This window comes from Marmota monax, unplaced genomic scaffold, assembly GCF_021218885.2.
Source record: "Marmota monax isolate L192 unplaced genomic scaffold, Marmota_monax_Labrador192_F-V1.1 WCK01_AAM20220418_F8-fsc00113, whole genome shotgun sequence".
Classification (NCBI taxonomy): domain Eukaryota; kingdom Metazoa; phylum Chordata; class Mammalia; order Rodentia; family Sciuridae; genus Marmota; species Marmota monax.
Genome location: NW_026694479.1, coordinates 85784 through 113642, shown reverse-complemented (window position 1 = coordinate 113642; position 27859 = coordinate 85784). Strand labels below are relative to the sequence as shown.

At 38.1% G+C, this 27859-nt stretch overlaps 2 protein-coding genes across 8 annotated transcripts in view; one reads left to right on the top strand and one right to left on the bottom strand.

The window, feature by feature from the left end:
- The window catches only part of Cfap97 (cilia and flagella associated protein 97), a 39917-nt gene extending 13952 nt beyond the window's left edge, over nucleotides 1-25965 (bottom strand). The window contains exons 1-2 of one of the 4 annotated variants that reach the window (XM_046419045.2): nucleotides 25890-25965; nucleotides 5913-6964 (exon numbers count right to left, since the gene is read on the bottom strand). In XM_046419045.2, coding sequence (XP_046275001.1) covers nucleotides 5913-6948 — 1036 coding nt within the window. In that variant the 5' untranslated portion in view covers nucleotides 6949-6964; nucleotides 25890-25965. Of the gene's footprint in view, nucleotides 1-5912; nucleotides 6965-16399; nucleotides 16898-16971; nucleotides 17113-17452; nucleotides 17587-25889 lie in introns of those variants that run through there. The other 3 variants (XM_046419042.2, XM_058571183.1, XM_046419043.2) reach the window with 3 other exon arrangements.
- Nucleotides 16990-27859, top strand: part of Snx25 (sorting nexin 25) — a gene marked incomplete at its 3' end in the record, with an annotated part of 96018 nt that continues 85148 nt past the window's right edge. The window contains 1 exon segment of one of the 4 annotated variants that reach the window (XM_058571182.1): nucleotides 16990-17153. Coding sequence is in view for 3 of the 4 variants with exons in the window: in XM_046419039.2 (XP_046274995.1) it covers nucleotides 26467-26889 (423 nt within the window). 4 annotated transcript variants of the gene reach the window in all.

Sequence of the window (27859 nt, the reverse complement as noted above, 5' to 3'; positions counted from 1 at the left end):
TATAATATTTTTAAAAAATAACCATTATTTGTTTTTACTTGACTATTTTTGTTATTTCTTTTTCATGACTGGCATTGTACTATTAAAGTTCAGTGCTAAAAGGTAAAAGGTAATTTTACTCCCTATTAAAAAATGAGCATGGTGCAGAAAAGTTAAATCACTTAGGCAAAGTCACAAAAACAGTAATTCTATCTCCATTCCTAGGTTTAAATCTTAAAAGAGAAGACCATGAAATAGTATAGAAAATTTCAAAACAATGATTAGGGCTGGTAATGTAGCTCCGTGGTAGTACACTTGCCTGGCATGCAATGAGGCCCTGGGTTGGATCCCCAATACCTCCAAAAACAAACAAAAAAATCCCAGTGGCTTCCTGAGAGGAAAAATAAGGAAATTAATGGTTGGTAATTTGTTGAAAACCACAGCAATTGGCAAAACCTGAATGAGAACACATTTAGAAAGATATAAATGTGCTTTACATTTTAAATTATCTTGCTTCTAAGAAATACCTATCTTATAGAATTCAAAAGTTTTCTAGATTAATTTAGCTACATATAGAACTCATTAAGATTAAATTCTAAAAGAAATTAAAGCTATATTTCCTAATTACCAAAAAAGTTTTTAAAAATAAAGAAGGCAATAAGTGGAAAAAAAATTTAAAGCTATTTAATCTAATTCAGTTTTTAAAAAGACAGCATTCTAGCTCTTCCAGATGGAAAACTATATGAAGTGCTTATATACTGACAGCAGGTATTACTACAATATTTTTCTAAAGTAGCTATATGCTTTACTGTATATTTTAGTATAATGTTGTATGCTTCTCATGCTTTGAAACCTCAAATACAGATCCACTCTTTTTCCAATTAAGATCTAAAAAATGTTTTAATATGATTAAACTTTCAGGGATACAGATATATTTACATAAGTATGTATATTTAAACTTATATATTTAAAATACTGTTTTTCTCTAATTTTCCTTAGTAAAATAATTCTAAACTCTTCACATGAATTTCAACCATCATCACCAGAGTCACTTCTGGAGTTACCTGACATCATTTACTAGAGTATCAGATTTACTTTCATCTAAGCTATTTGAGTCAGACAGCTTTTTAAAATTTTATATGTGATGCTATAACTGGACATTTTATTCTAAAAATAAGTTTTTATTCATATATTAGTTCTTTTTAAATATTCATCTTGTAGTAATATTCATGATCTCTATTAAAAAAAGAGAATTTCCTTTTAAAATTGATGTTTAAAAGATTATTTTAAAAAAATCTAACACATATTTAACAAAGGCCATGATTTAAGGAATATAATTTACTAAACTGGCCTTCTTTATTAATTACTAGATAGGTGAAAAATTCTTGACATTCTTCACATCATTTCTTCTAAATATGGGCAGGCTTGTAACTGCTCTAATCAATAGGGGTACAGCCAAAATGATTTTCAACTTTCAAGTCTGGGTGATAAAAGGAGATGCAGTCCATTCCCTCACATGTTTGCTAAAATGTGTGCTTGGCTCCCTGGGCCATCCGACATGTCTGATTGCCTTGATGCTGCCATTGTATAAGGAAGCCAAATCACATAAAGAGGCCACGTGTAGGCACTTTGTAATCCTAGTCTGAGTTATCCAAAGCTGCTGCTTTACACAACCAAGTTTTGTGGTGCTCTTGTTAACAAGCAACAGTAATACAAAATCTGGTACCAGGAAGCCGAGGGCTATTACGACAAAACCTAAAATACATGGCACTAATTTTGTGTCAAGTAGAGCTGTAAAGACCTGGAATGAATTGTTGAAGTCTGAGAGACCCAATGGCAGATTGTTTAGCAATACTGTTGGCTATGGAGTTATGGAAAATGGAAAAAATTTCTTCTGCACTGATGGATTTTGCTAAGCAGATCTCCAAGCAGAATGCTGAAAGTACATTCTGGTTTATTTTATTTTTTATGTTATTTTTTAGCTGTAGTTGGACACAATACCTTTATTTCAATGTGGCGCTGAAGATTGAACCCAGGGCCTCATGCGTGCTATGCAAGTGCTCTACCACTGAGCCACAACCCCAGCCCCCATTCTGGTTTATTTATCCACAATAAGAATCCATAGGATATACAAAGATAAGCTTTAAAAAAAAAACACTGGTCAGTTTTCATGCAAATTATAAAAGAGCCAAGACTTACAGGATTCAGAATAAAACCACTTCTCATCTGTCATCTCTCCCAGAAAGATTCTCAAAGTATTCGAAGACCTGTAGCTGAGGAATCTCAGTAGTACTTGGACTTGTTGTAGGTAAAAGATTTAGAAACTCTGGGGTATATTTGGACAGGAATATATTTTCACATATGGAAGGAACATAAATAAATGTGTGGCTAGAAATCTCAGAGATTTTCTCAATTATTTGACATTCCTCCCATTAAGAGGAAGGGTCTATGTCTGTCCACTTTAAATCTAGAAGAGTTTCTGGCCATTTCAACCAACAGAGTATCAAAGAAATGATGCTATGTGACTTCAGAGATTAGGTCATAAAAAGTAATGAGATTTCTGTCTTGTTTCCTGGGTACATTTGTGCTTGGAACCTTGTTCAGTTACCAGCAGTCCCAGTTTTCTGGTGGTCCCAAGCCTAGGCACCTGATATGTGAGTAAATAAGCACTCAGATTATAGTCCACAGTCATTGGGTTGCCTCTAGTTTTAAGTGTCTCTATCCTTTAAGAGACAGGGAATTTATGATGTAGCAATAGTAACTGATGATTTTTATCACTTTAAAAAAAATTGTGTGACAAAATGCCTGTGAGACAAGTGTAGTCCACAAGCAGTTAATTATTTTATATGTTCTAATTGATTAAACAGTGTTCCTTGGGGGTTGAGACTTCACTGATTTTATTGTTTTCAAACTTTTTGGTGTATTTACTAACATAAAACACCCTCCTTTGTCCCTTTTAGTATTTTGCATATCTTGAATTCCATTTTGTATACTAATAGGATTGATACTTCTATTTTCTCATTTCTCTTTTTCAAACCTTTACTTTCATTCTCCCTAAACTATTTTAAATATCTTTTTAGGTTGGATTTTTCCCCTCCCAAATCAATAGGTATTTATTAAACAACTAGAGTTAGCATAACAGAAATGGTATCAAAAGGGCTTGTTTACTTCTAAAATTTTAAGACCCTTTCTGCCTATTAAAAGATTTAAGCAGCTCAAGGTCAAAGATCTAATTCTAGCCTGGCACAATGGTGGTGGTACACAACTGTAATCCCAGCTACTTGGGCAGTCAGGCAGGAGGACCCCAAGTTCAAGGCAACATATGGAGACCCTGTCTCAAAATTTAAAAAAGGAATAAAGCTCTGGGACTGTACCTCAGTGGTTGAGCACTTGCCTAGCATGTATAAAGTTCTGTGTTGATCCCCAGTACTGGAAAAAAAAAAAAAATCTCATTCCAAACACAAACTTTTTGAGACTTACATAGCAAAGGCAGGTTTAGGGTGGGGATGGAAAAATCCCCCAAGTCAGCCTTTCAAAAAATGAAGCTGAATATTCAGAATTTCTACTGACATTTCAAGGTCTACTTTGAAGTCATATATCTAACAATGCCAGTCTACACTGATCTTCTCTCCTAATATTTCTCACAGAACCCCAGAACTCTAAATTTAGAATGAAACCTACCAAACTACATAGACTACCGTATCCTACAAATGAAGAATCTGGGGTTCAGAACAGTAATTGGTTTATATATTTATATTTATATATTTATAATATATATATTATAGACATGTTGATAACCCAAAGAAGCCTGATTTTCTGATTCTATGTACAGAATTTTCTCCACCTTGCTATAAAAGTACCCAATTCAACACTGTTTCATTATTCCATGGTCTTTATGGGATATTTGGTTTTATATCCTTTAATTAATGTTTGTTTTACTTACTATTATGGAATCTGAATTTATATTTAATAAATAAAATTTATTTTAAACTAATACATGTGAACAATGTTAGCTAGGCATTCCTCACTTTTTAAATTCTTGCTCAATTTCTGTTATAAAAACTTGTAAAACTTTTTACTCAAAATTCACTACTGGAATCAATAAACTGTTTTAATGCATCTCTGTATTTAAGCCAGTAAAAATGTTTAAATTGAAAGTGTAGAGCTTATGCTGCTCAACTATTTTGATAGGATTGTATGTTGTGCTAAAAATTTTTAAAAATGTGTTATACATTATCACTTCATTTTCCCCATATTAAGTGGATTTATCTTCCAAGAAAGTGAAAAACACTGTAAAAACAATTATGTGAGCCAAAGAGGCCTAGAAAATCCTATTAGTAGAAGTTTAAAAGTGATTAAAAAGTGTATTGTGTGAGATAAGTGCAGAAAAGTCATGAGCCTGGACGTGCCTCCATCTACCATGACCGTGGTTTAATTATATGGGGAAAAGAAAAAAATTATGAAAATATTCTTGGATCTACAAAGTGTCACTGTGAATTGGAGCATGAATAATGATTTTGAAAATCTTAAGACTTACCTTGCAATGGACTGATATTCATAATTAGTGTTTAAAATGCTGTATTATAAAGAATCCTTGGTGGATTGTCATATTATGAATTCCAACAACAAATGTACCAATTGGCAAAATGCCACCTTTGTTCCAGTGCCTTAAAAAGCCCTGAGCACCACTAACTGACAAGTCTGTTAAGAGCGGAGATTTTTACTGTGCAGCAAGCAGTATGAATGAAACTTGCTGCTACGTTTCAGCTCAGCCTCTATGTTGAAAAGTTTCTATGGTATTTTGATTTAATTATAATTGAGAAAACTTCAGAAATTTAGGATGGGATCATTATTTTTTCCATTTAGAACTTTTATATAGGTTCACTATATCCAGAAATGGGTTAGAAAAGAATAGTTAAGAGATGGCTGTATTTATCTTATTTCATTTTATCTTTTAATATATTTTAGTTGTCAATGGATCTTTTATTTAATTAATTTATTTATTTATATGTGGTGCTGAGGATCAAACCCAGGGCCTCACACATGCCAGGCAAGCATTCTACCACCGAGCCATCCCTCCAGCCCCCCTGTATTTATTTCTAAACAGAACCAAACAGTAGTGTCATGATATCCACAGGATGGTCCTCGGATCAGCAGAATTAGTATTACCATTAGGCACTGGTTAGAAATGTAGCTTTGGCTCTACCTTAGTTTTACTGAACAAAAATCTGCATTTTAACAAGATCCCAGGGTGGCCTATATACAATTAAAGTTTGGAAGCTTGTGTAGACAAAGTTGATTGCCCAATTAACATAAATTCCTACTTTTCCCTTAATAGATGCTGGCTTCCCCACAACTTCCACCTCTAACTCCAGGGCGAGTCTGATTGGCCAGGGATAATCGCACTTCCTTTGCCAATTACTGGTTCAGGAATAGGAGTGTAAGCTAATTAAGCTAATTCTAGCTGATGAGACTTAAATGGAAGTGGCCTGGAGATTATTTTTTTAAAGTTTCCTCCATTCCAAGAAAGTGAAAGGAAGAGATAATTTCTCTTTCTCTGGACAATGTCAGAGAATTCTGTGTGCAGATGAATACTGAAAACTGCTTCAGATTATCTCCTAGAAGCCCAAGAATGAAGATACTACCAGGGCTGGAGGAAGAAAATGGTAGGCATTTTGAGTTTGTAAGGCACTAAAATAAAGTTAGTGTGAAGCTTCTAGTCTTAGCTCATTACCTTTGCAATGTTTCTTTTCTGATAACACAAATAATATTCTAGATATTTTCATGATGGAATATTTGGTAGAGTTACTCATGTATCAATCATTTCAAACAACAGAAGATATCTAGTCAAAAAATCAGTGTAAATTCACAGCATTCAACATTAATAATAATTAATATTTAATGTACAAATTTTAAAGAGCAAAGAAAATTACCTTTTAAGAGATGATTCAGATCCATTGTGTCATGTAAGACTTTCTGTTTATATCTATGATCTAAATCAGAATCTGGTGAATTTGGGGTGAGATTAGGTCCACATTTTTCTTTCCCTTTCCTGGCTGTTTTCAAATGTTTTGAATCATTTTTTAAAACCTCAACATCTTCATATACCTCTTGACTCACATTTTCTTGCCTTTTAACTTTTATTTTTTGGTCATTTGATGCACCCAGTTCAAAAGACTGAATAGGGCTAATGTCTGGAGTTGATAAAGGAGTTACATCTGTCACAGTATCTTCAGATTCCTCTGGGGAGTCATCAATTTTTGGCTTAGTACTTGAATAGGGTTGTGTTCCTGCTGATTTTATTCTTGACTTATATTTCTGTTTTGGTGATAAGAGGGTTACACCAGATATAGGTTTCCTTGATGATGGACGCGAATGAGATTTACAGATATCTGATTCTGCATCTGAACAGTCTGTACCTGAACTTGAAGATGAGGAAGACAAAGAAGAGGAAGAGGAACTAACTTTGGAATACTTTTTGCTCATGCTTTTTTTGAAGTTATTAGATGCTTTAGCTGACCTAGACTTTACATGATGTTTTTTCCCATCATCACTGCTTTCTTCTCCATCAGTATAGTAATCATCTTCACCTTCTTTTACAATTTTGGGAATTCTACTTGGAATGGGCAAGTGTATTTTATAACCTGTTGCAGCATCATACAATTTTTTTGATCCTGAAGAAGTGGTCAATGAAGAACTGGTTTGCAAAATATCATTCTTTACAAGATGTTCGTCTGAAAGAAGTTTTGCTTTTCTTTCATTTCCCTTCTCAGTAAGATAACATTTGTTTGTTTGTATTCCAAATTTTAAGTTTATATTTCCTGTACTCTTATCTATTCTCTCTTTAGGATCATAATTTTGCTTGTCCACAACTAAGTTACTTTCACATTTCTTTGCTGCTTCTTCAAAATCACTGTCAAAGAAAGAATGGTCTACTTCACCTTCTGATATATCTTCAAACCGATCCATGATGGCAAAAATATATCTGAAAAAAAAGTAAAGTGTAAAACATCAGACTAAACTTCCAAATATATATATATTTAATTTTATACAGTTGTTCTAGTCAGCTTTTTCATTGCAGTGACTAAAGGACCTAACAAGAACAATTTTAAAGAGGAAATGTTTATTCAAGGTCTCAGTTTCTGAGGTCTCAGTCCCTTCTTACTGAGGAATAAAAACATTAAAGGCACTCATACAAAGCTGACCAAGTAACTTGGAAGCTACGACATAATCACACGTAGAAGATGACAAGGGGAGAACATATCTGTCTCTGTTAAAGAGGGTTTGATATAAGAGATATTTCATAGTAGACAGTCAATGACTGTCTAAGAGAAAATTCAAGGCACATTATTTAGACACATGAAGTTAAATATTTAAAGAAATTGATTAAAATGTTCAACATAATTGCCTCCACCATAGGTCAGGTACCACTGTTTTTTGTTAGAAATCTTAAATTACTGTATAATATAACTATATTATACATATTATATATTATATTATATATATATGTACTACAATGATTCAAAATATCTTATTATTTTATACAATTGAAATGAAACTGGAAATGTCATTATAAAGTCATGGCCTTTAAAAAGTATTTATCTCTGTAATTAACAGTGGTCTAAGCAGCAGTGTCATATTATCTTTTACTGATAGTTCATTTTGATATTTAGTATTACTCTCTACTAAAAAATAAACAGGATTCTCTGGAAGGCAGCTGATTTTGTTGTTGGAGATTAAAAAAAACCCAAACAACAAAAAAACCAAAAACAGCATCTTATACAGTATCTTAACATGGCCAGAAAGCATAATATTCAAATATGCCTTTGAGTAGTAGCAATGAAACAAAGGATCCAGTTTAAAGTTCTAAATTGTATAAACTAGACAATTTAGAACTATAAAACAAAAAATATTATGTAAAAATTTTTAAAATTTGTAGAAAGTCATGAGTTCATAAAGATCAAAAGGAATAACATTCATTATATTAAAGAAAAGGCACAAAAGGATTCTCAATAACATGTAGCTAATAATGCAATTACTTACTTATCACTATAACTGTAGTCTTTCATTAAGTGACCTTATAATATAAGAGAGGCTATAAAAACAAGTATAGACATAATTTAGAAATAAATCAAACTTCTATTAACAATAATGTAGACAAAGTATGGTGATGCACACCTGTAAACCCAGTAACTCCGGAGATTGAAGCAGGAAGATCACAAGTTTGAGACCAGTCTCAACAATTTAATGAAATTTTGTCTCAAAATATAAAAAAGGGCTGGGGATGGTAGAGCACTCCTGGGTTAAACTCTATCAACACCATCACCACTAATAATAATAATAAGATAATAGGTTAAGTGTGTGTGGTAGTATTTAACCACTGAATAACTTTGTTTGTCTTTGTTTGAAGACTTCAAGATATTCTCATTACTTTACTACAGAACCCTAAAGAGAGAAATAGAAGAAGATCTTAGAAGATGGAAAAATATACCCTGTTCATGGATAGGCAGAACTAACATCATCAAAATGGCGATATTACCAAAAGTTCTCTATAGGTTTAATGCAATGCCAATCAAAATCCCAACGGCATTTCTTGTAGAAATAGAGAAAGCAATCATGAAATTCATATGGAAAAATAAAAGACCCAGAATAGCAAAAACAATGCTAAGCAGGAAGTGTGAATCAGGTGGTATAGCAATACCAGACTTCAAACTATACTACAGAGCAATAGTAACAAAAACAGCATGGTACTGGTACCAAAACAGGCGGGTGGACCAATGGTACAGAATAGAGGACACAGAAACCAATCCACAAAACTACAACTATCTTATATTTGATAAAGGGGCTAAAAGCATGCAATGGAGGAAGGACAGCATCTTCAACAAATGGTGCTGGGAAAACTGGAAATCCATATGCAACAAAATGAAACTGAATCCCTTTCTCTCGCCATGCACAAAAGTTAATTCAAAATGGATCAAGGAGCTTGATATCAAACCAGAGACACGCCGTCTGATAGAAGAAAAAGTTGGCTACGATCTACAGTCGGTGGGGTCGGGCTCCAAATTCCTCAATAGGACACCCATAGCACAAAAGTTAATAACTAGAATCAACAAATGGGACTTACTCAAACTAAAAAGTTTTTTCTTAGCAAAAGAAACAATAAGAGAGGTAAATAGGGAGCCTACATCCTGGGAACAAATCTTTACTCCTCACACTTCAGATAGAGCCCTAATATCCAGAGTGTACAAAGAACTCAAAAAATTAGACAATAAGATAACAAATAACCCAATCAACAAATGGGCCAAGGACCTGAACAGACACTTCTCAGAGGAGGACATACAATTAATCAACAAGTACATGAAAAAATGCTCACCATCTCTAGCAGTCAGAGAAATGCAAATCAAAACCACCCTAAGATACCATCTCACTCCAGTAAGATTGGCAGCCATTATGAAGTCAAACAACAACAAGTGCTGGCGAGGATGTGGGGAAAAGGGTACACTTGTACATTGCTGGTGGGACTGCAAATTGGTGCAGCCAAATTTGGAAAGCAGTATGGAGATTTCTTGGAAAGCTGGGAATGGAGCCACCATTTGACCCAGCTATTCCCCTTCTCGGTCTATTCCCTAAAGACCTAAAAAGAGCATGCTACAGGGACACTGCTACATCGATGTTCATAGCAGCACAATTCACAATAGCAAGACTGTGGAACCAACCTAGATGCCCTTCAATAGACGAATGGATAAAAAAAATGTGGCATTTATACACAATGGAGTATTACTCTGCATTAAAAAATGACAAAATCATAGAATTTGCAGGGAAATGGATGGCATTAGAGCAGATTATGCTAAATGAAGCTAGCCAATCCCTAAAAAACAAATGCCAAATGTCTTCTTTGATATAAGGAGAGTAACTAAGAACAGAGTAGGGACGAAGAGCATGAGAAGAAGATTAACATTAAACAGGGATGAGAGGTGGGAGGGAAAGGGAGAGAGAAGGGAAATTGCATGGAAATGGAAGGAGACCCTCAGGGTTATACAAAAGTACATACAAGAGGAAGTGAGGGGAAAGGGAAAAATAATACAAGGGGGAGAAATGAATGACAGTAGAGGGGGTAGAGAGAGAATCGGGGAGGGGAGGGGAGGGGAGGGGTATAGTAGAGGATAGGATAGGCAGCAGAATACAACAGACACTAGTATGGCAATATGTAAATCAATGGATGTGTAACTGATGTGATTCTGCAATCTGTATATGGGGTAAAAATGGGAGTTCATAACCCACTTGAATCAAAGTGTGAAATATGATATATCAAGAAACATGTAATGTTTTGAACAACCAACAATAAAAAATAAAAAAAAAATACTTTGTCAATTATCATTATTTTGTGTATAGGCATAGTGTTGAGGGTCCTAGCCTTTAGACTTTAAAAATTTAACTATAATCCACTTTTAAATGCTTAACAGAATCAATTTAGTAAGTCTGGATTTTGAAGTTTTATAAACAAAGTCTCAGTGCTTAGGAAGATTTACTTAGATTTGTAAGTATATCTTGATGTGTGCTTAGGTACTAAAGAAAATTAAACATAATAAAAAATTATGGTGGTAAGCAATTTTGCAAATGGTGTATAATGTTCAGGGAAAATATACAAAAGGTATTTATAATCAAAATATAAGTGAGTTTTAAAATTTTAACCCCAAACTAGATTTAAACAGAAACATGTTTAAGTACATATTAACATTAAAAAAAATAAGATTATAAAATTTATTTCTAATAAGCATTAAAATATAAGATGTACTGTTTTTCTACCACAGATTAATGTCCTCATTACATTTTGAAGTTCAAATTGACAGAGATGATTCTGAAGGTACAGCTCAATGGTAGAGCGCTTGCCTAATCTTCACCAGGCCTGGGTTCAATTTCCACCACTGCAAAAAATAAACAAACAAACTACAAGCCAAAACAACAGAGGGAAGCTTTCCTCCCAAGCCCCCAAAAGAAAGATATCTAGTGAGGTTTTAGGCATTATATTTATCCACATAGATATCAAAGTCTATTCTATAAAATCTCAAATTTGTCTTTTAGGGTATGTCACAATTAGTTTTCAGATCTATGAAAAATCCATATACTCTTTGAAATCAGTTACTTCATTTCTGGAAATTTATCTTAAGAATGTAATATTAAAAATAACTATCACTTGTGATACTTGAAAAACTTGTATAGAGAAAAACTATGATTCCATCAAAATAATAATTAAGGGTGGAGGATGGGAAAGGCAGCGGAGCACAACAGACACTAGTATGGCAATATGTAAATCAATGGATGTGTAACTGATGTGATTCTGCAATCTGTGTATGGGGTGAAGGTGGGAGTTCATAACCCACTTGAATCAAAGTGTGGAATATGATATGTCAAGAAATTTGTAATGTTTTGAACAACCCAAAATAAAAAATTAAAATAATAATAATAATAATAATAATAATAATAATTAAGATCAGAAGTAAGCAAATTATTGTCCAGGACCAAATGTGGCTTACCATCTTTTTTTTTTTTTTTAATTTTCCTTTTTAATTTTTTTTTAAATTTTTTATTTGTTTTAATTAGTTACATCTGTTTTTGTAAATAAAGTTTTACTGGAATACAGCCCCATTCATGTGTTTTGGTATTGTCTCTGACAGGTTTCATACTATAATTGCAGAGCTGAGTAGTTGAGACACAAGCCCTATAACCCACAAAAATCAAAACATTTACTACTTGGCCCTTTACTGAAAAAGTTTATGAACTATCAGCATGGAAAAATATAGAATACATACAGAATACTTGTCATTTATACTGGATTAATAATACAATTTATACATTTAAATAAAAACTAGGAGATAAAAACAAATCAAGAGTTGATCTGTTAAAATAAAAATCACAATACTACTGCATATTTTTATATTTCTGTCACTACACTAAATAGTGTTTGTGCAATAAATGATGAGTGAGAGTTTGCTCAGTGTTTGAAAAGAAATGAACTGAGACATACTGAGGCTTAAAACTTGGTTCTGACACTTTTGTATAATTTTGAGCAAATGTATAAAGATATTTGTCATAACAATTGTAATAGCAATGAGTTAGAATCAATGTCAATGTCTCTGCTAAGAGGAAATGGATAAATAAAATGTTGTACAAGCATTTGTAAATTGAGATCCTACAAAAATATTGTTGATTAAAAAAGCAGAATTAAGTGATCAACAATAAAAGTATGTAAAGCTTACCAAACAATGCTATATTCTCATTGACACAGACATAAAAAAATGTTACATAGTGCGAACTGGAAAGACATACAATAAAAATCCAAGAATATAAACTTATGAGGGGAAGGGAGGATTGAGGCTTGTGTAGGGCTGTGTCAGTATTGGCTATCACAAATCCTAAAGAATATGACTGACAATTATGATTGACTATTAACAATCTAATTCTCTCTACCCAAGGTCAAAAAGAATAGAGATATCATACTTAAGCATAAGGAGAGAGCAATCCTACTAAGTCATAATACAATTGTAAGTACATAATACAATAAATAAACTACAAGCCAAAACAAAAGAGGGAAGCTTTTTCTAAATGGTTTGCCTACACTTATTAATAGATATGTGACTATCTTACTGGGCACAATGGCCTATAATCCCATTGGCTCAGGAGGCTGAAGTAGGAGGATGGTAAATTCAAAGCCAGCCTCAACAAAAGCAGGGCATTAAGCAACTCAGTGAGACCCTGTTTCTAAATAAAATACAAAATAGGGCTGGGGATGTGGCTGAGTGCTTGAATGCCTGAGTTTAATCCCTGGTACCCAACCTTCCAAAACAGACAAGTGACTATCTCAATGAATGTTTCTGCTTGACTCTACTGGGAAATATAAAAAGCTTGATACAAAAGCTTAATTTTTCCTAGTCATTGATTCCCCCCATTCCTAGTTGCTTTTAAAAACATATTTTTCAGATCATTCCAACTCATATTCCTCAGAAAAACTTTCTAAATTTTAAAGAAATAAAATTATAAATCATAAACATGTATCACTTGTATTAGTGCTATATGATATTCTATTACTAATAGCTATATGTAGTGTTTACTATATATAAGCAATGCAATTTTAAGAGGTTTTATTATTCCCATTTACAATGAGGAAACTGAAGCAGAGCAAGAATTTGTCCAAAGTCACACAGCTAGTAAGGAGCATAGCCAAGATTGTAAAGCAGGAATTTTTTAAAGATCATGTTATTTTTTTAATATCTTTTATTTCTTTTTATTTATTTTTATGTGCTGAGGATCGAACCCAGGGCCTCACACATGTGAGGCAAGAGGCTCTACTACTGAGCCACAACCTCAGCCCCCAAGATCATGTTATTATCTACTGTTTTGTTCTGTTTCTTAGGACTACTGTTTGCTTCTATTATGTGAGAGTGGGCAACATTACAAGCCCCAGACTTTCCAACTTAATTTAAAGTCATTCTCCCATCCCAATTTGAGCTGTGACCAAAACCCCCTTTCCAAAGAGAAGAAAATGCATTCCAAAAATATTTCCAGCAAAGAGTGCTAATTCTGGAAGTCACTAATCTTAAAACATTCTTAGAATGCCTCTTTTGGGTGTACAAAATAATAGAAGAATTTGTTACCAATCCCTGATAACTTTAAAGGATACCTATATAAAGTTTTTTTATGATGGTTTATGGCACATTGTAAATGTTGGGACTGATACTCTTCCTAACCCCTACCTGACAGCTCCCCAACAGTCCTGAAACTATTTTTACCTTCCCCTGTACTCCATGGCTACTTTTCATTCTTTTAAAAAACTGGTGTATTATAGTTGTATATATTGATGGAATTTACTGTTACATATTTCTACATGCACAAAATATAACAATATAATTTGGTCAATATCATTCCCCAGCATTACCCCCCTCCTTCCCTTGGTTCCTTTTCCTCTACTGATCTCCTTTTGATTTTAAGGATATCCACCCGCCATCTTTGTTTTCCTTTTTACTCTCTAGTTTCCACATGAGACAAAATATCCATTCTGAGTTTGACATAAATGAAATAATGCACTTAACATAATGGTCTCTAGTTTCATCCATTTCCTGCAAAGGGCCCATGGGCTAATTTTAGGTATTAGTTTGACTGGATTAAGGAATGAATAGAGAACTACTAGTAAAGCTCCCTACTAATCACCACCCTTACATTAAGAATGAAGAAACTAAGGCTTGGCAAATACAAGTGACTTGAGTAATTTAAATTTAACTTAAGAATAAAACATTTTGAATTTCAGGTTTTTGGAAAAGGGATGCCTAACCTGTAATAACTTAAATACAATGATGTAGGAAGGTGAAGAAGGAAGATGTGCAGAGGACCTCAGTTTAAAAAGTTTCAGGGTCAATTGAAAAAAAGAGTTGGAAATCACCCAGCAGCAAACTATGACTTGACAACCCCCCCCCCAAAAAAAAAAGTATGTTCTTAAATCATACAGGTAAAGCAGCAAACAGCCTAAAAGGTTTTTATGATGGTGTATGGCATATGGTAAATGTTGGGGTTCACATTCTTCCTAAGCCCCTACCCTGACAAGATTTTTACCTGCCCCTGTACCCCATAGCTAATATCAGGTGCATTATATTTTGCTTGGTCAAATAACTTCTTGAATGAAGCATTTAATTCTATGATAAATGGTAAAGAGTCTAAAATCTAAATCGTGATTAGAACAATGACAAAGGGAGATGGCACTGCAACATACACCTGTAATCCCAGCGACTCAGGAGGTTGAGGTAGGAGGATAGCAAGTTTGAGGCTAGCTTCAGTAACTAGCAAGATCACACCTCAAAATAAAAAGGGCTGGAAATGTAGCTCAGTGGTAAAGAACCCCTAGTTTCAAGCCTCAGTATCCCCGCCCCCCCCCAAAAAAAAAAAAAAGAATGATTAAGGGAAAGCTGATACTTTCATTTCAGGACTGTGATATTAAAAAAGATTGTAGTTCCAGAGGTAGAACTTAAGTCAACAGATGACATACACAACGAAGCTGTTCTGAGCTTAGTATAAGAACTGCTTAAAAATAGAATGAGTACTTTCTTCAATTATGAATCCTGAGTCATTAAAAAGACTGAATGACCACTTGCTGGGATGCTGCAAAGACACTGAACATGTAGGGAGAACAGTATCTTTCCCAACTTCAAACTAGTTCTAAATCCCAAAGTCTCTCCACAGCCAATGGACTACAGATACACCTTTGATATCTCTGTCACATAGCCAACAGTTTCCTATCTGGCTTGTGAAGGGTCCCAGAATATACCACCCCAAAACATGCCTTTAGCATAAGGATCATTTTGAGGTAAAGACAACTGAGAATTTAACAGATGTAGAAACAACTCCCAGAACTTCCCTTATCTGACTGAAATCAGAAACTTTCATATAATGAGGACAGCCATAAAATTCCCCTCTCCCAAGAAAGGTATTTGACCATGAAAAAGAAAGATGGCACTGAGAGGGACCTGCACAAATAGATCCTGCTAGATAGAGTCCTTATCTTTCATTCATTCTCCCTTATAGTCCCTAGAGACCTATAAAACCTTTTTCTTTGTCATTGTGTTTCCACAATGTATTGTTCTTTGTTAAGAATGGTACATATACTCTTAAACCTATCCACTTCTTCAGGTCTTCACTTCTTTTCTAGAAAAGTCCTGTGTCATGACAAAAATTAGTGTCAAATACAATTTGGTAGCTTTTCTCCTGTTGATCTGTCTTGTCAACTTAATTTCCAGAGCTACAGCTGCAGAATCTAAGAGACTAGAGGAAGAGATCCCCCCACATCCCCAATCTCCTACTTTGTCCCCTTACCAGACTGGTTAGAGCTGGCATGCTTATAGTCCCAGCTACTATAGGAGGCTAGGATTGGACTTGAGTCCTGGAGTTACACACCAGCCTTGAAACACAGACCATCTCCATTAAAAAAAAAATAATAAAATAAAAAATAAAAATCTATTCCCTTACCAGATTGGAAGCTTCTGATGTCTTGCTCATCTTTACATTCCCATTCCCAATGTCTAAGGAGGACCTAACAAATATGAGTCATTTAACGAATGTTTCTCCATGAAGGAGTTTGGAGTTAAGATACTTAAGATTGAGCTGTGATTCTTCTCTTTGCTAGCCATAGCAGGCAGAAAAAAGTTTTCAACCTAGCTTCCTGCACTTTCCTTCACTCCCTCCAGATACATAAATCAGAACTATCCCATCTGCATTTCCAGTAACACAGTCCCCAACAGTTTTATAAGTCATCTGCTTTCCTAAATGGTCACAGTTCATGAGGGAATTTTTATTTTTTATTTTTTTGGTTTACATTCAGATCCATAATATCTAACAGGGTTATAGGAAGAATTTAAACACTCATCATTTAACTTACTTTATAGGAAAATTTATCCAACAGTCTGATCCACGAAGTGATTCTTTTGCTAATGTTTACTTCACAGTTAACAGGATCCACAGTCAGGCAGGTGGTGCATGCCTATAATAAGGAGGCTGAGGCAGGAGGACTGCCAAGTTGGGGGCCTCAGCAACTCAGCAAATGCCTCAGCAATCTAGCGAAACTCTAAGCAACTCAGCCTTGTCTCAAAATAAATAAAATAAAATAAAAGGGCTGGGGATGTAGTTCTGCAGTACAGCACCAAATGGTGCCTTCATAAAGTAGTTTAGATTCTCTTTATAAGATATCGGGAAAAGGGTAAAATATGTAATAGTGTATCACAAAATACTAATAACCCTTTGTTACTCAAGACAGGATTTTGCCAAAGCTGCCTGGGAGTCACTGGGACCCTCACAATTTGCAAAGCTCATGCGGAGCTACCAACAGAAATACTGGTGCTTTGACAACACATCAGGAAATACATACACACACAAATATGGTATTATTTAAATGTCATTTTGTTCATGTGACATTACATTCTTGTAGCTATGTAACAGGGCCCAAGAACATACCCAATACACAAAAATCGTCACGACCCCTTGTCAAAGAGGTGGCCGAAGACAGTCTCAGGTCTTAGGGTTCAGATTCAAGTACGTGGAGATGGGCAGCAGCGGTCAGAGCCCAAGTACCGGTCGCAACCACATTCCAATTCAGAGACGACCAAGACCCGAGCCACCTCGAACGCATCTTGAGGGTAGGACCGCCGTTCCCACCAGGGCGGGTAGGGGTGCGGACGGTCCCACCGACACAGGCTTGGGAGCCTTTGTTGTGGTTACACCCGCCGCTCCGGGGGCTGGCCAAGCCGAGGTGCGGAGCAGAGGGCCTGGGGGCTCCGGCGGGCCCGCCTTCCAACCTCCCGCCTAGGCTTGCAGGCACCCACCCGAGTGCTCGCCGCCGCCTGGGCGCTGGAGACGGGAAACGGATCCCGAACCGCGGGGAAGGTGGCGGGCGCGCCCCGGGGAGCGACAAAAGGGGAGCTCGCGCTATGCTCACCTGGGAGCCGACGCTATTACAGTCTCTCACGCGGCGCCGGGGCGCTCGCGGCCTCACTCGCTCACTGGAATTTATGCATGCACGCACGCGCTAGCGCGCTCCTGCGGCCCCTGCTCGCGGCCCCGTCGGCCCGCGCTTCCGGAACGGGAGGGAGCGGAAGGAGAAAGGGGGACCGGGAGGGAGCCGCGGGTCTGCGAAAGGTAGCGGAATCCGACGCGCTGTACTGCGCGGCACCTCGCGGAGGCGTCACAGAACGCGGCGGAGGTTCCGCGGTGCGCCCGGGTCTCGCGAGGGGAAAAGAAATCCTTCCAGGCCTCTGCTGCCCAGGGGATCCTAGATGTGTTACTTCCTCCACCCACCTTTTAACGCAGATCGGGTAGGTCACGTTATCGGGGATAATTTAACAGCAAAAGCTGTTTTGGTCATCTTGTAATTCTGTACCAAAAAGACGAGAATAAAAACGGAGGACCACGGTTTCTCTGACGTATTTTGTAACAGTAAATGGTTCTGTGCACCAATGGCTGGTAACACATTGAAAGTCCACTTCCTCCTGGTAAAGGAAGTATAGTTAAAACAATCTGAAAAGAAAAGTCGTCTCTGCAAAATATATGAAATGCCTTAATTTCTCGTTGAACTCTAAGGCACATGATAGGTATGGTGAAATAATGGCACCCATAATATGCCCACCTCCTAATGCCTAGAACCTGTAAGTAAATGGGGATTTTGCTGATGTGATTAAGGATCAAAATGGAACTACAAACCTAGATTATCTATCTAATGGGCCCAGAGTAAATCCAAGGACCCTCACAAGAGGGGAGGCAGGAGCTGTGGAAGAGACCTTGAGCAGACCAACTAAAAAAACAAAGGAGGAAATGGATGCCCACCTGATGAAGGAATGCATACCGTATTGCTGATACCTTGATTTTAACTTCTGACCTCCAGAACCATAATCCAATAAATTTGTGTTGTTTTACTCTAAGTTTGGAGTAATTTGTTACAACAACAAGAAGACTCTAAACAGTAGATATTTAAAAAATATTTACATGAAAGTTCAATGGAAGGAAATACATATTTAACCATATCCTCGTGAATCCAAGAATGAAACACTTGATGTTAAAGCTAAACACAGAAGAACAAGTATAATTCTGTTTGTATGAGGAAGTCATATTCATAGACAGAAAGCAGAATAATAGTCCCTAGGGTTTCTGGGGAGAAGGGAATAGGAAGTTGATGTATTTGGGTTGTTAAAAAAGTTCTGAGCGGGGCTGGTGGTGCACACCTGTAATCACAGTGGCTGGGGAGGCTAAGGCAGTAGGATCCCAAGTTCAAAGCCAGCTTCAGCAACAGCCAGGCGCTGAACAACTCAGTGAGACCCTGTCTCTAAAATACAAAACAGGGCTGGGGATGTGGCTCAGTGGTTGAAAGCCCCTGAGTTTAATCCCTGGTACTAAAAAAAGAAAATTCTGGGCTGGGACTGTGGCTCAGCGGTAGAGTGCCCGGGTTCCATTCTCTGCACCACATAAAAATAAAGGTATTGTGTTCATCTACACCTAAAAAGTAAATATTTTTTAAAAAAATTCTGGAGAATGGAAAATGGTATAGTTGCATAACAACATGAATAAGTGTTGAATTATACATTAAAAATTATTAAAATGGTAAATTTTATGTTTTGTATATTTTACCACAATAAAAAAACCCCACATTTTAAAGTTTTATACCTTAAAGTATTTTTGACTCTCTTTTGGGGCTTTGAGTTTGTAAATTTTGTCTTGTTTCTGTTGTCTTAGGCATTCAGGCTACTATAACAAAATTCCATAGACATGGTGACTTGTGTACAACTAACATTTCTTACAGTTCAGGAGACTAGGAAGTTCAAGACCAGAGCAGACTAGGTGTCTAGTGAGAGCTTATTTCCTGGTTCAGAGATGGCTCCTTTGTAGGTCTTCACATGTTATAAGGGACTTGGCAGCTCTTTCAGGCCTCTTTTTTTTTAATATTTATTTTTTAGTGTAGTTGGACACAACAGCTTTATTTTTATGTGGTGCTGAGGATTGAACCTAGGGCCTACGGACATACTAGGCTAGCGCTCTACCACTGAACCACAACTCCAGCCCCTTTCAGGCCTCTTTTATAAGGATACTAATCCCATTTATGCAAGCTGTGCCCTCAAGACCTAATCACTTCCCAGAACCCTACTTCCTAATATCAACACATTGGTGACTAGGGCTCAACATACGAATTTTGAGGAAACAAACATTCAAACCATAATATTAATTGTGCACTGCCTACTTTATATTTTTCTCTGCTCATGACAAGTGTAGTAAAATATAGATCAGTTCAAAATTTATTAGCTGTTAGCATTCTCTAGAGGAACAGAATCAGCAGGGTGTGTGTGTGTGTGTGATTATAAAAAGGGATTTATTAGATTGGCTTACAAATCAGAATCTAGTCCAACAGTGTCCTTATGCGCACCAGAGAGCTGGAGAAAGCAGTAGTAGCTTTGTCCAAGAAGCTACACAGCCTCAGTCTGAAACTAAAGGCCTGGGAACTCACCTGTATAATTGCTGGCCAGAATTCATCTTGAAAGAATGAAGAACTGGAGTCTAGTTTCCTCGGGCAATGGCAGTAGCAAAGAATGCACCCTCTTAAGAAGAATCAAGCTTACAATTGCTACATTTGAACTGGCAGCCTGTTGGACAATGCTGCCTACATTCAGAGAGGATCTTCCCTCAATTTGCCGTCCCTCATGCCAAACATCTCTGGAAACACCCTCATACACACTCCCAGAATTCTCTTAATCTTAGGCATCTTTCAGTCTGTTCCAGTTGACAATCCAGATCATCACATTAGCTCAGTGCTTTCTGGAGACGTATCAAGTAGTCACAATTTATTTTCTTTATAATTTGCTGATCACTAATATTGATGTCAAAATCTAGGTGAGTTTACAATTTTTTTGTTTTGTAATTTGAAAACATTGGAGTAAAATAAAACTAAATTATATGGTTAGCATCTTTATTACCAGACTCCTAACAGGCAAACATAAATAGTTGTTTACTGTCTCCTGTGACCTTATCCTCATCCTTTCCTTGTTTCCTAAGTAGATGGGAACAGATTATGAAGATTATCAACTTCAGGGACAAGAAATGTAAACTTTTATGTATTTACAGTGGTAAATCACTAGATGTTACTGACTTGGGTGAGCAAACAAGTGATCCACCAGAAACTAATAAAATGTATTTTGTCAATTGGTGATGGTTGTCATTAAAGTAATAGAAAAACTGAATTCGCTCCCTTACATTTAAACTCACATGTAGCCTGTTCCCTTATTTACTCCTTAATGGGCCATGTGATTTGCTTTGGCCAAGGGGACATTGGCAAACAACACAACAGCTTAAAAGTACTTGCATATTTCATCCCTGAGGATGTCATGTGAAGAAGCCCATACTAACATCTTGGGGGATAAGAACACAGGCTGCAAAGACAAGTCACCTCAGCAGAGGTTCTACAGACCAAGCAGCCTCTAGGCTATGTACCAACAGGGTACAGCTTTATTTTTTTATTTGGATACTGGCAATTGAACCCAGGAATATTTTCACCACTGAGCTACATCCCCACTCCTTTTTTTTTTGGACGATACTGGGGATTGAACTCAGGACCTTGCACATGCTAGATACGTGCTTGGCCACTGAGTTACATGCCTCACCACCAGTCCTTTTTTTAATTAGTTTGAAAGGTTCTCATTAAATTGCTGAGGGTCTCACCAAGTTGCATATGCTGGCCTTGAACTTGCAACCCTCCTGCTTCAGCCTCCAGAATTGCTGGGATTACGGGTATGTGTCACCATACCTGGCTAGTTACAGCTTTATCAGTGACCCTGGACAAGAAGAGGAGAATTGCCCAGCTGACCTAACTGACATTGCTGGTCCATAAAATCATACAATGACTTTTATACAGGGTATGTATTATGCAATTGTAGATAATTGACATGCAGTGTTTACTACAGTTTGAATCTGGAATATCCCCAAAGGCCCATGTGTTAAAGGCTTGTCACCAGTGTGGCATTATTGGGAGGTGGTGGAACCTTAGAGGCAGTGAGCCTAGTGGAAAGAAGTTAGGCCATGGGGGGGGGGCGCGGGGAGTACCTTAAAAGTGATATTGGAATGCCAATATCTTCCTTTCTTTTGGTTACTGAGCATCATGAATCAGGAAGCTTTTCTCTGCCACATACTTCCTACTATGATGTTCTGCCTTGCCACAGCCTAAGAGCAAGGGGCCAAGTAACCAGACTAAAATAAACAGAAAGTTGACTTAACACTCTATTTCCTCAAATTTTAGATCAACATCTAGATAAGTCAAAAATATCCTTTTTTTGTGATCTACCCTTATTCTCTGTCTGAATATCAGCTGATTTCATTTTCAATACTCTTTGTGATTTTGTTTCTCTTTAGGGATTAACATAAAGACATTTCTGCCTAAAAGTTTACCAGTATGGATACTTCTACTAATATGGAAACTCACATATACTAATATGGAAACTCACTAAAATTATATGTGTGTGCACACACACACACACACAAATATATATATATATTTTAAAGTTACTTTCAGAGATTCAGTTTCCTATAAGCAATACTGCAGTATGTTTCCTTCCAGGTTTAGCAGTCTACTATTTGCGTTTATTGCATTTTGTGATTTTTCACTTTCCCTTTTTAAAGTCTGACAATAAATTTCTTCTCATATATTTTCCACAAATCACAATTTTTTTGAGGTTATAAGAAAAACATTAACTGACTTGTTATGGTCTTACAGTAAATTGGTGGAAGAAACTAGAATCTATATAGGTCTCTGAACTTGCATCAATGTCTTTATTCACAATTTCCCTAAAAGTGGCCAAGGACAAACATTGTGGTTTTCTCTCCAATCCTGTGACTACCTCTAAGGTGAGCCAAGGGACTTAAGGAGAAACAAACCAATAGGGAAGGTAAAGATGCATCACACATTTAGATAAAAACCAGGTGTTATCTACCTGCTTACACAGTCTAGCACTTAAAAATTGTCAAATTTTCACTTATTAATTTTATCCTTAGGCGTTAAGGCACATGCCATTCCCATCTTAGATAAGAGACAGTTAAGGCAGCCTTATGGAACATTCAATAGGCTTGTCAGAATTCACCAGCAATAAGGAATACAAACAAGGCAACCCTACTTATCCATTATAACCCTTAGAACTCAACACTGACTACTGGGAAGGAATACCTAGATGCTAATTTAAAACCTAATTTAGTGGGGCACAGTGGTGCACACCTTTAATCTCAGCAACTGAGAAGAGGATCTCAAGTTCAAAAGCCAGCCTCAGCAACTTAGAAAAGGCCCTAAGCAACTTAGTAAGACTCTGTCTCAAAATAAAAAATATAAAGGGCTGGGGATGTGGCTCAGTGATTAAGCACCCATGGATTCAATCTCTAGTACTAAACCAAACCAACAAAAAAACCCTGGTTTTAGGACCTCATTTCCCTCAGTACCTTCTGATCCTAGGTATTTTCTTATGCTCTCTTATTATGGACTGATTATGAAGTGTCCCCACAGAAAGTGATGTAGCAATTTTTAGAGGTGAAATGATTAGATTGAGAAATATGATCTAATCAGTGGATCTGTCCATTCAAATGATTACTCCATCAAATGGATTAATCCTTCAAATGGATTAAGAGGTGGTAACTGTAGGTAGGTGGGACAGCTAGAGGAACTGGGTCACTGGGGGAGTTCCCTTGGGGATTATATATCTTGTCCCTGGCTCCTCTCTCTGCTTTCTTGGCTGCCATGAGCTGAGCAGTGTTCCTCTACCACACTCTTCTACCATAATGTTTTGACTCATCTCAGGCCTAGAGTAATGGAGTTGACTAACCATGGACTGAACAAATGAACCAAAATAAATTGTTCTTATCAGGTATTTTGGTCACAGTAATGAAAAGCTGACTAACACACCCCTTATCTTACCTTACCTCTCAGTGTTCTTCAAACCTTGTACCAGGGTAGAGGTCTATCTACTATCTGCTAAGTATAAGTGCTGACTTAGCAGCAATATAGAATGTGTCTTGAGGCCATTTCCTGATTGTGGGTTTACATTGCTCCAGTTCTGCCTTACTCTTGGGGAAAATGTACTGATGTATTAGAAAGCTCATTATGAATTACTACCTGGGATATCAGTAAATGTCAGCCAGTTTCCCCTTTACTGATTGATTCAAATTATAATCCCTTGGCTCTTGTCAAGGGTAGCTAAAGTGGTGCTTATTTTCACAAAATAACACAACTAAACACTTTTAAACATGTATTTAAACCTCATGTATTTAAACCCTGTTTTTTTTCTGTTTTCCTGTAATATAGGATGCTAATTCAGTTTTTAAGAAGTACTGTAAATAGTGGTTAAATGTACAAATTCTGAAGCAAATCCAGAGTGATAACAAAATCCTAGCTTTGTTATTTATTTGGTTTTGTGATGTTGAACAAGATTAATTTACTTCCTGTGCCTTAATTTCGCCATGTGTAGATGGAGATAATCTCTATCAAGATTATACATGAAATGAAGTATGTCTAATGCTTGGAATGGTATCTGGTACACAGTAAGTGTTCAGTTAGTAACTATCATTGTGAACTATGAGTTTAAATTGGAAAACAAAATATCTTTTTTTTGCCCTGCTTGTGGCAAAAATATTGATATAATTACTGAATGCTTTCAGTCTTTAAATGAAATAACTTGGATTTGTACGGTACACTTTGAGGCTCCCCGATGTATAAATATTAACTATTTTAGAGGCAAAAGAGCTTACTCAAAATAGATATACTGCTTTTATTTTTTTAAAAAGGACAGGAGATTATGAAAGGTAGGGTTTTGTTGTTGTTGTTTTGTTTTTTGGGTTTTTTTTTTTGTACCAGGAATTGAACCCAGGGATACGCAACCAATGAGCCACACCCACAGCCCTTTTTTATTTATTTATTTTTTTAAAACAGCATCTCACTAAGGTACTTAGGGCCTCACTAAATTGCTGAGGCTGACCTTAAATTAGTGATCTTCCTGCCTCAGCCTCCTGAATTACTGGGATTATAGGCATGGGCCACTGTGCCTGTCTAGTTACTTACTTTTGATGTCATCACCTTGGCATGGCAAACTCACATTTGGCTAGTTCTTATTTTTGTATTAGGGGGTATAAGAGAGAATGAAGTTCTCCATGAATACCAATTAGTATTAAAAACAAAAAGGTTTCTAAAAATGAAAAATGTGAATTTGTTTATATATATAAAAAATAATTCACTTGCATACCCTTTGTTTAAATTAACCATTGAAGATTACTTTTAGAATTTACTTCATTTCCTATTTGAAATCCATGTGCCATTCCAAAGAAATCATTATTAAGACATGAAATGAATGCCTAGGTGAACTGTACATGTCTATGGACACCAGTGCATTTTCTTTTGAATAATCTCTTAAATAATACTTAATTTTAGAAGAATATACACTAAATATTTTAGCTTACTTCTAAATAATGTTTAATGTTGAATTTTACCTTTATTGAAGTAACACAGTAATAATACTTATTCACAGATGGAATGATTCCTTATAGAAAAACACATAGTCACAGTATCTGAAAATACATTTTAATCCTTATTTTTCTTATATTACCCAAGGAAAACTGAATGTAAATCCACTTATTGGAAAACAACAGAAGTTTAAAAATATTTAAATTATTCATTAAAGTGGCAATGGAGAGAGTTCCTAGGCTCTTGCCCTTTTATTGTTTCCCATATCCTTATCTTTGTCTCATGCTTCTCTTGCTAAAATGCCTCTCCTTCCCATCCTGTTTCCATTCTTTATTTGCCATCCTACTCTTTCCTACTTTTAAAATAATCTTTTCAGAATTCCTTTAATTCCATTGTCCAGTAAAGATACATCTGTTACTTTATTGGTCTTAGCACTACAGTAATTACCTGGGTTTGTGTAGCCTATTGGCATCTACTCAGAAAGCATCATGTGTATACTACGGGGTGGGAGGTGGGACCATAATAAAAGAGGCAAATATATAATATAAAAATCTGGACCACTCTCGTTTGCATGGGTAACAGCATTTGCACTGAACAGTTGGCAACAAAAAATACATTATTGGAGATAAACTAATTATGGCAGCTGTGTATACCCTCTGGCACCAGGCAGATTCCTTCGGCCTTTCCATAAGTAGGAATCTAGATTTCAATTACTCCACATTTGTCTGATTCCTTACCTAAGGTAGCAGCAGGGTGGGAAAGAGGAGTTTGTTAGTGGAAAATTGTTAAAAGTGAGGAACAGAAATGATTTCCGTTTACAGAGCAGGCGAAAACAAGGCTGTAAGGAAGGTTAGGAGGTTTCTTTTAGGTGATGATCAGAGGGCGGAATTAAGGGATCACCTACCTGAGTTAAAAATGCTCCTGACACCTGCAGCAAAATTTTCCATCAACAGACGGTATCCTGGGGGAGTGAAGAAAAGGGGGAGGGGGAGCGCGGGAAAGAGCTATGTTCGCTGCGATTGGTTGCCACCCTCCCCCCTAGGGGCAGCGGCCTGCCGGACCCCGCCCCCGCACCGCGGGTGGGTGGCGGGCACCTCCCAGCTGTCACTCTGCTGTAGCAGTGGCCCTCCGCCGTCTCTTGGCAGTCACTCGGTGGCCGCCCCCACCCCCCGCCCAGCGTCAGGCATCGCCGGCTTCAGTCACAACACGGTCCCGCTACCTGGGCGCGCCCGGCCCGGCAGCTGAGGGCCGGGCGCCGGCTGGCGGCGCTGAGGGGCCGCTGGGAGGGGCTCGGCAGAGTCTGTTGGAGCCGTTCCCTCGGAGGGCCGCCGGCTAGGGCATGAGAACCGGCTCCCCTAGCCTCCGGAGCGGTGGCGGGAGCGGCGAGGCGGGGAGGCGCCGCGCAGAGGCCACCGTCCAGGGCAGCGCCAGGGGACAGCGGGGCAGGAGATGTGCCTGTCCTTAGCGGCACAAGAAGCAGCATGCACCCCGATGCCACCGACAGCAGCAGCACCGGCTTCAGCCCCGCACCGGCCGCAGGCACCGGCGGCCATCCTGCCCCGGGCTGCGCGGGCGGGCAGCAGCCGGAGTTGCTGGAGAACGCCCAGGCGGCGGCGGCGGCGGCGCCCAGGGGTCCCGGCGGCGGTTGCTGGCGGGTGCCCTTGGCCGTGGCCGCATTCGCCGCCGTGGCTCTCTCCTTCTTGGGGCCCGGCTGCTGGGAGGCGGCGGGAGGCGCGGGGCCGTGCACCGTCCTGCTCCGGCTCAGCCTGTACCTGAGTTGCGCGGCGGCCGCCTTCCTGCTGGGGACCCTCTTCGCCCTCGTTGGCTGGAGCCCTCGCGCCTCGCCGCCCGACTTCGTCGGCGCCTGGAGCCGGCTGGCCGCTGCCCCCGGCTGCCCGCTGCGGGTGAGTACCCCTCTCGGCTGCCTCACGCGCCCGCGGCCTCGGCCCGTTCGCCCGCTTCCGGTGCGAGCCTCCGGTTCTGCGAGACCCCGCGGGCCGCGGCGTGCCCTCCTCGCCAGCCCTGGGCCCCTTCTTGTAGCTGGAAACCCGAGAGGAACGGGCGAGGTATGTGGGCCCACGCGAGGCGGCTCCAGGCTCCGTGGGTTTGGAGGGGATGCAGGGCATTAGGTAGGCTCTGTAGTTACTCACCCACCATCCTCAGTCACAACCTCGGTTGCTGAACAGTCATGCCGAATCCTCGATGTTGCTGTGCAGTAGGGGAGTTGGTGTGTTCCCTAGGAACCTGTATAGCTTTCGCTGTACCCAGGCACTACATTGGCGATCCTGTTTTGGTTCTGGGAAACGGTTTTGTTGGGAGGTAGCTTTATAGTCATTTCCAGGTAAAGAAACTTTGTTAGATCACCCACCTAGTACCTCACACCAAAGCCTGTATACACTTCCTACCACCCCGTCCTGTCTTCCACCATGTTGATAACTAGGAACAGGACTGCAGAAATCACTGTAGTTTGCAAAGAAAGACAAATTATCCGCAGCGAGGTCTGGGGCATTGGGGCTGTGATTAGGAAAAATAGCAAAGAACTTATTTTAAATGAGCTTTTCTTGAGTTCCAAACCCACTATTTTCTCTCCCTCTTATCTTTTTTTTTTATAATCCCTTAAAAGTAACCTTATTCTGTTGTAGCTTGATGTTCACTGCTTGACTGAATGATACTATCATTAAACTGAAATTGCTCAAGCACTCTGGGGGGTCAGTGAAATGGCAGTAGCTAAATTTTATAAGAATGTTTATTAGAGTGACCATCATCCCCAGGGTTTGGATTTACTTATAACATGACCTGCTTACTCATATGTAAAAAAGCATCACACTGTCCTCCAAAATGACTCTTCCTAGAGTCTGTCAGTCAGAATGGTGT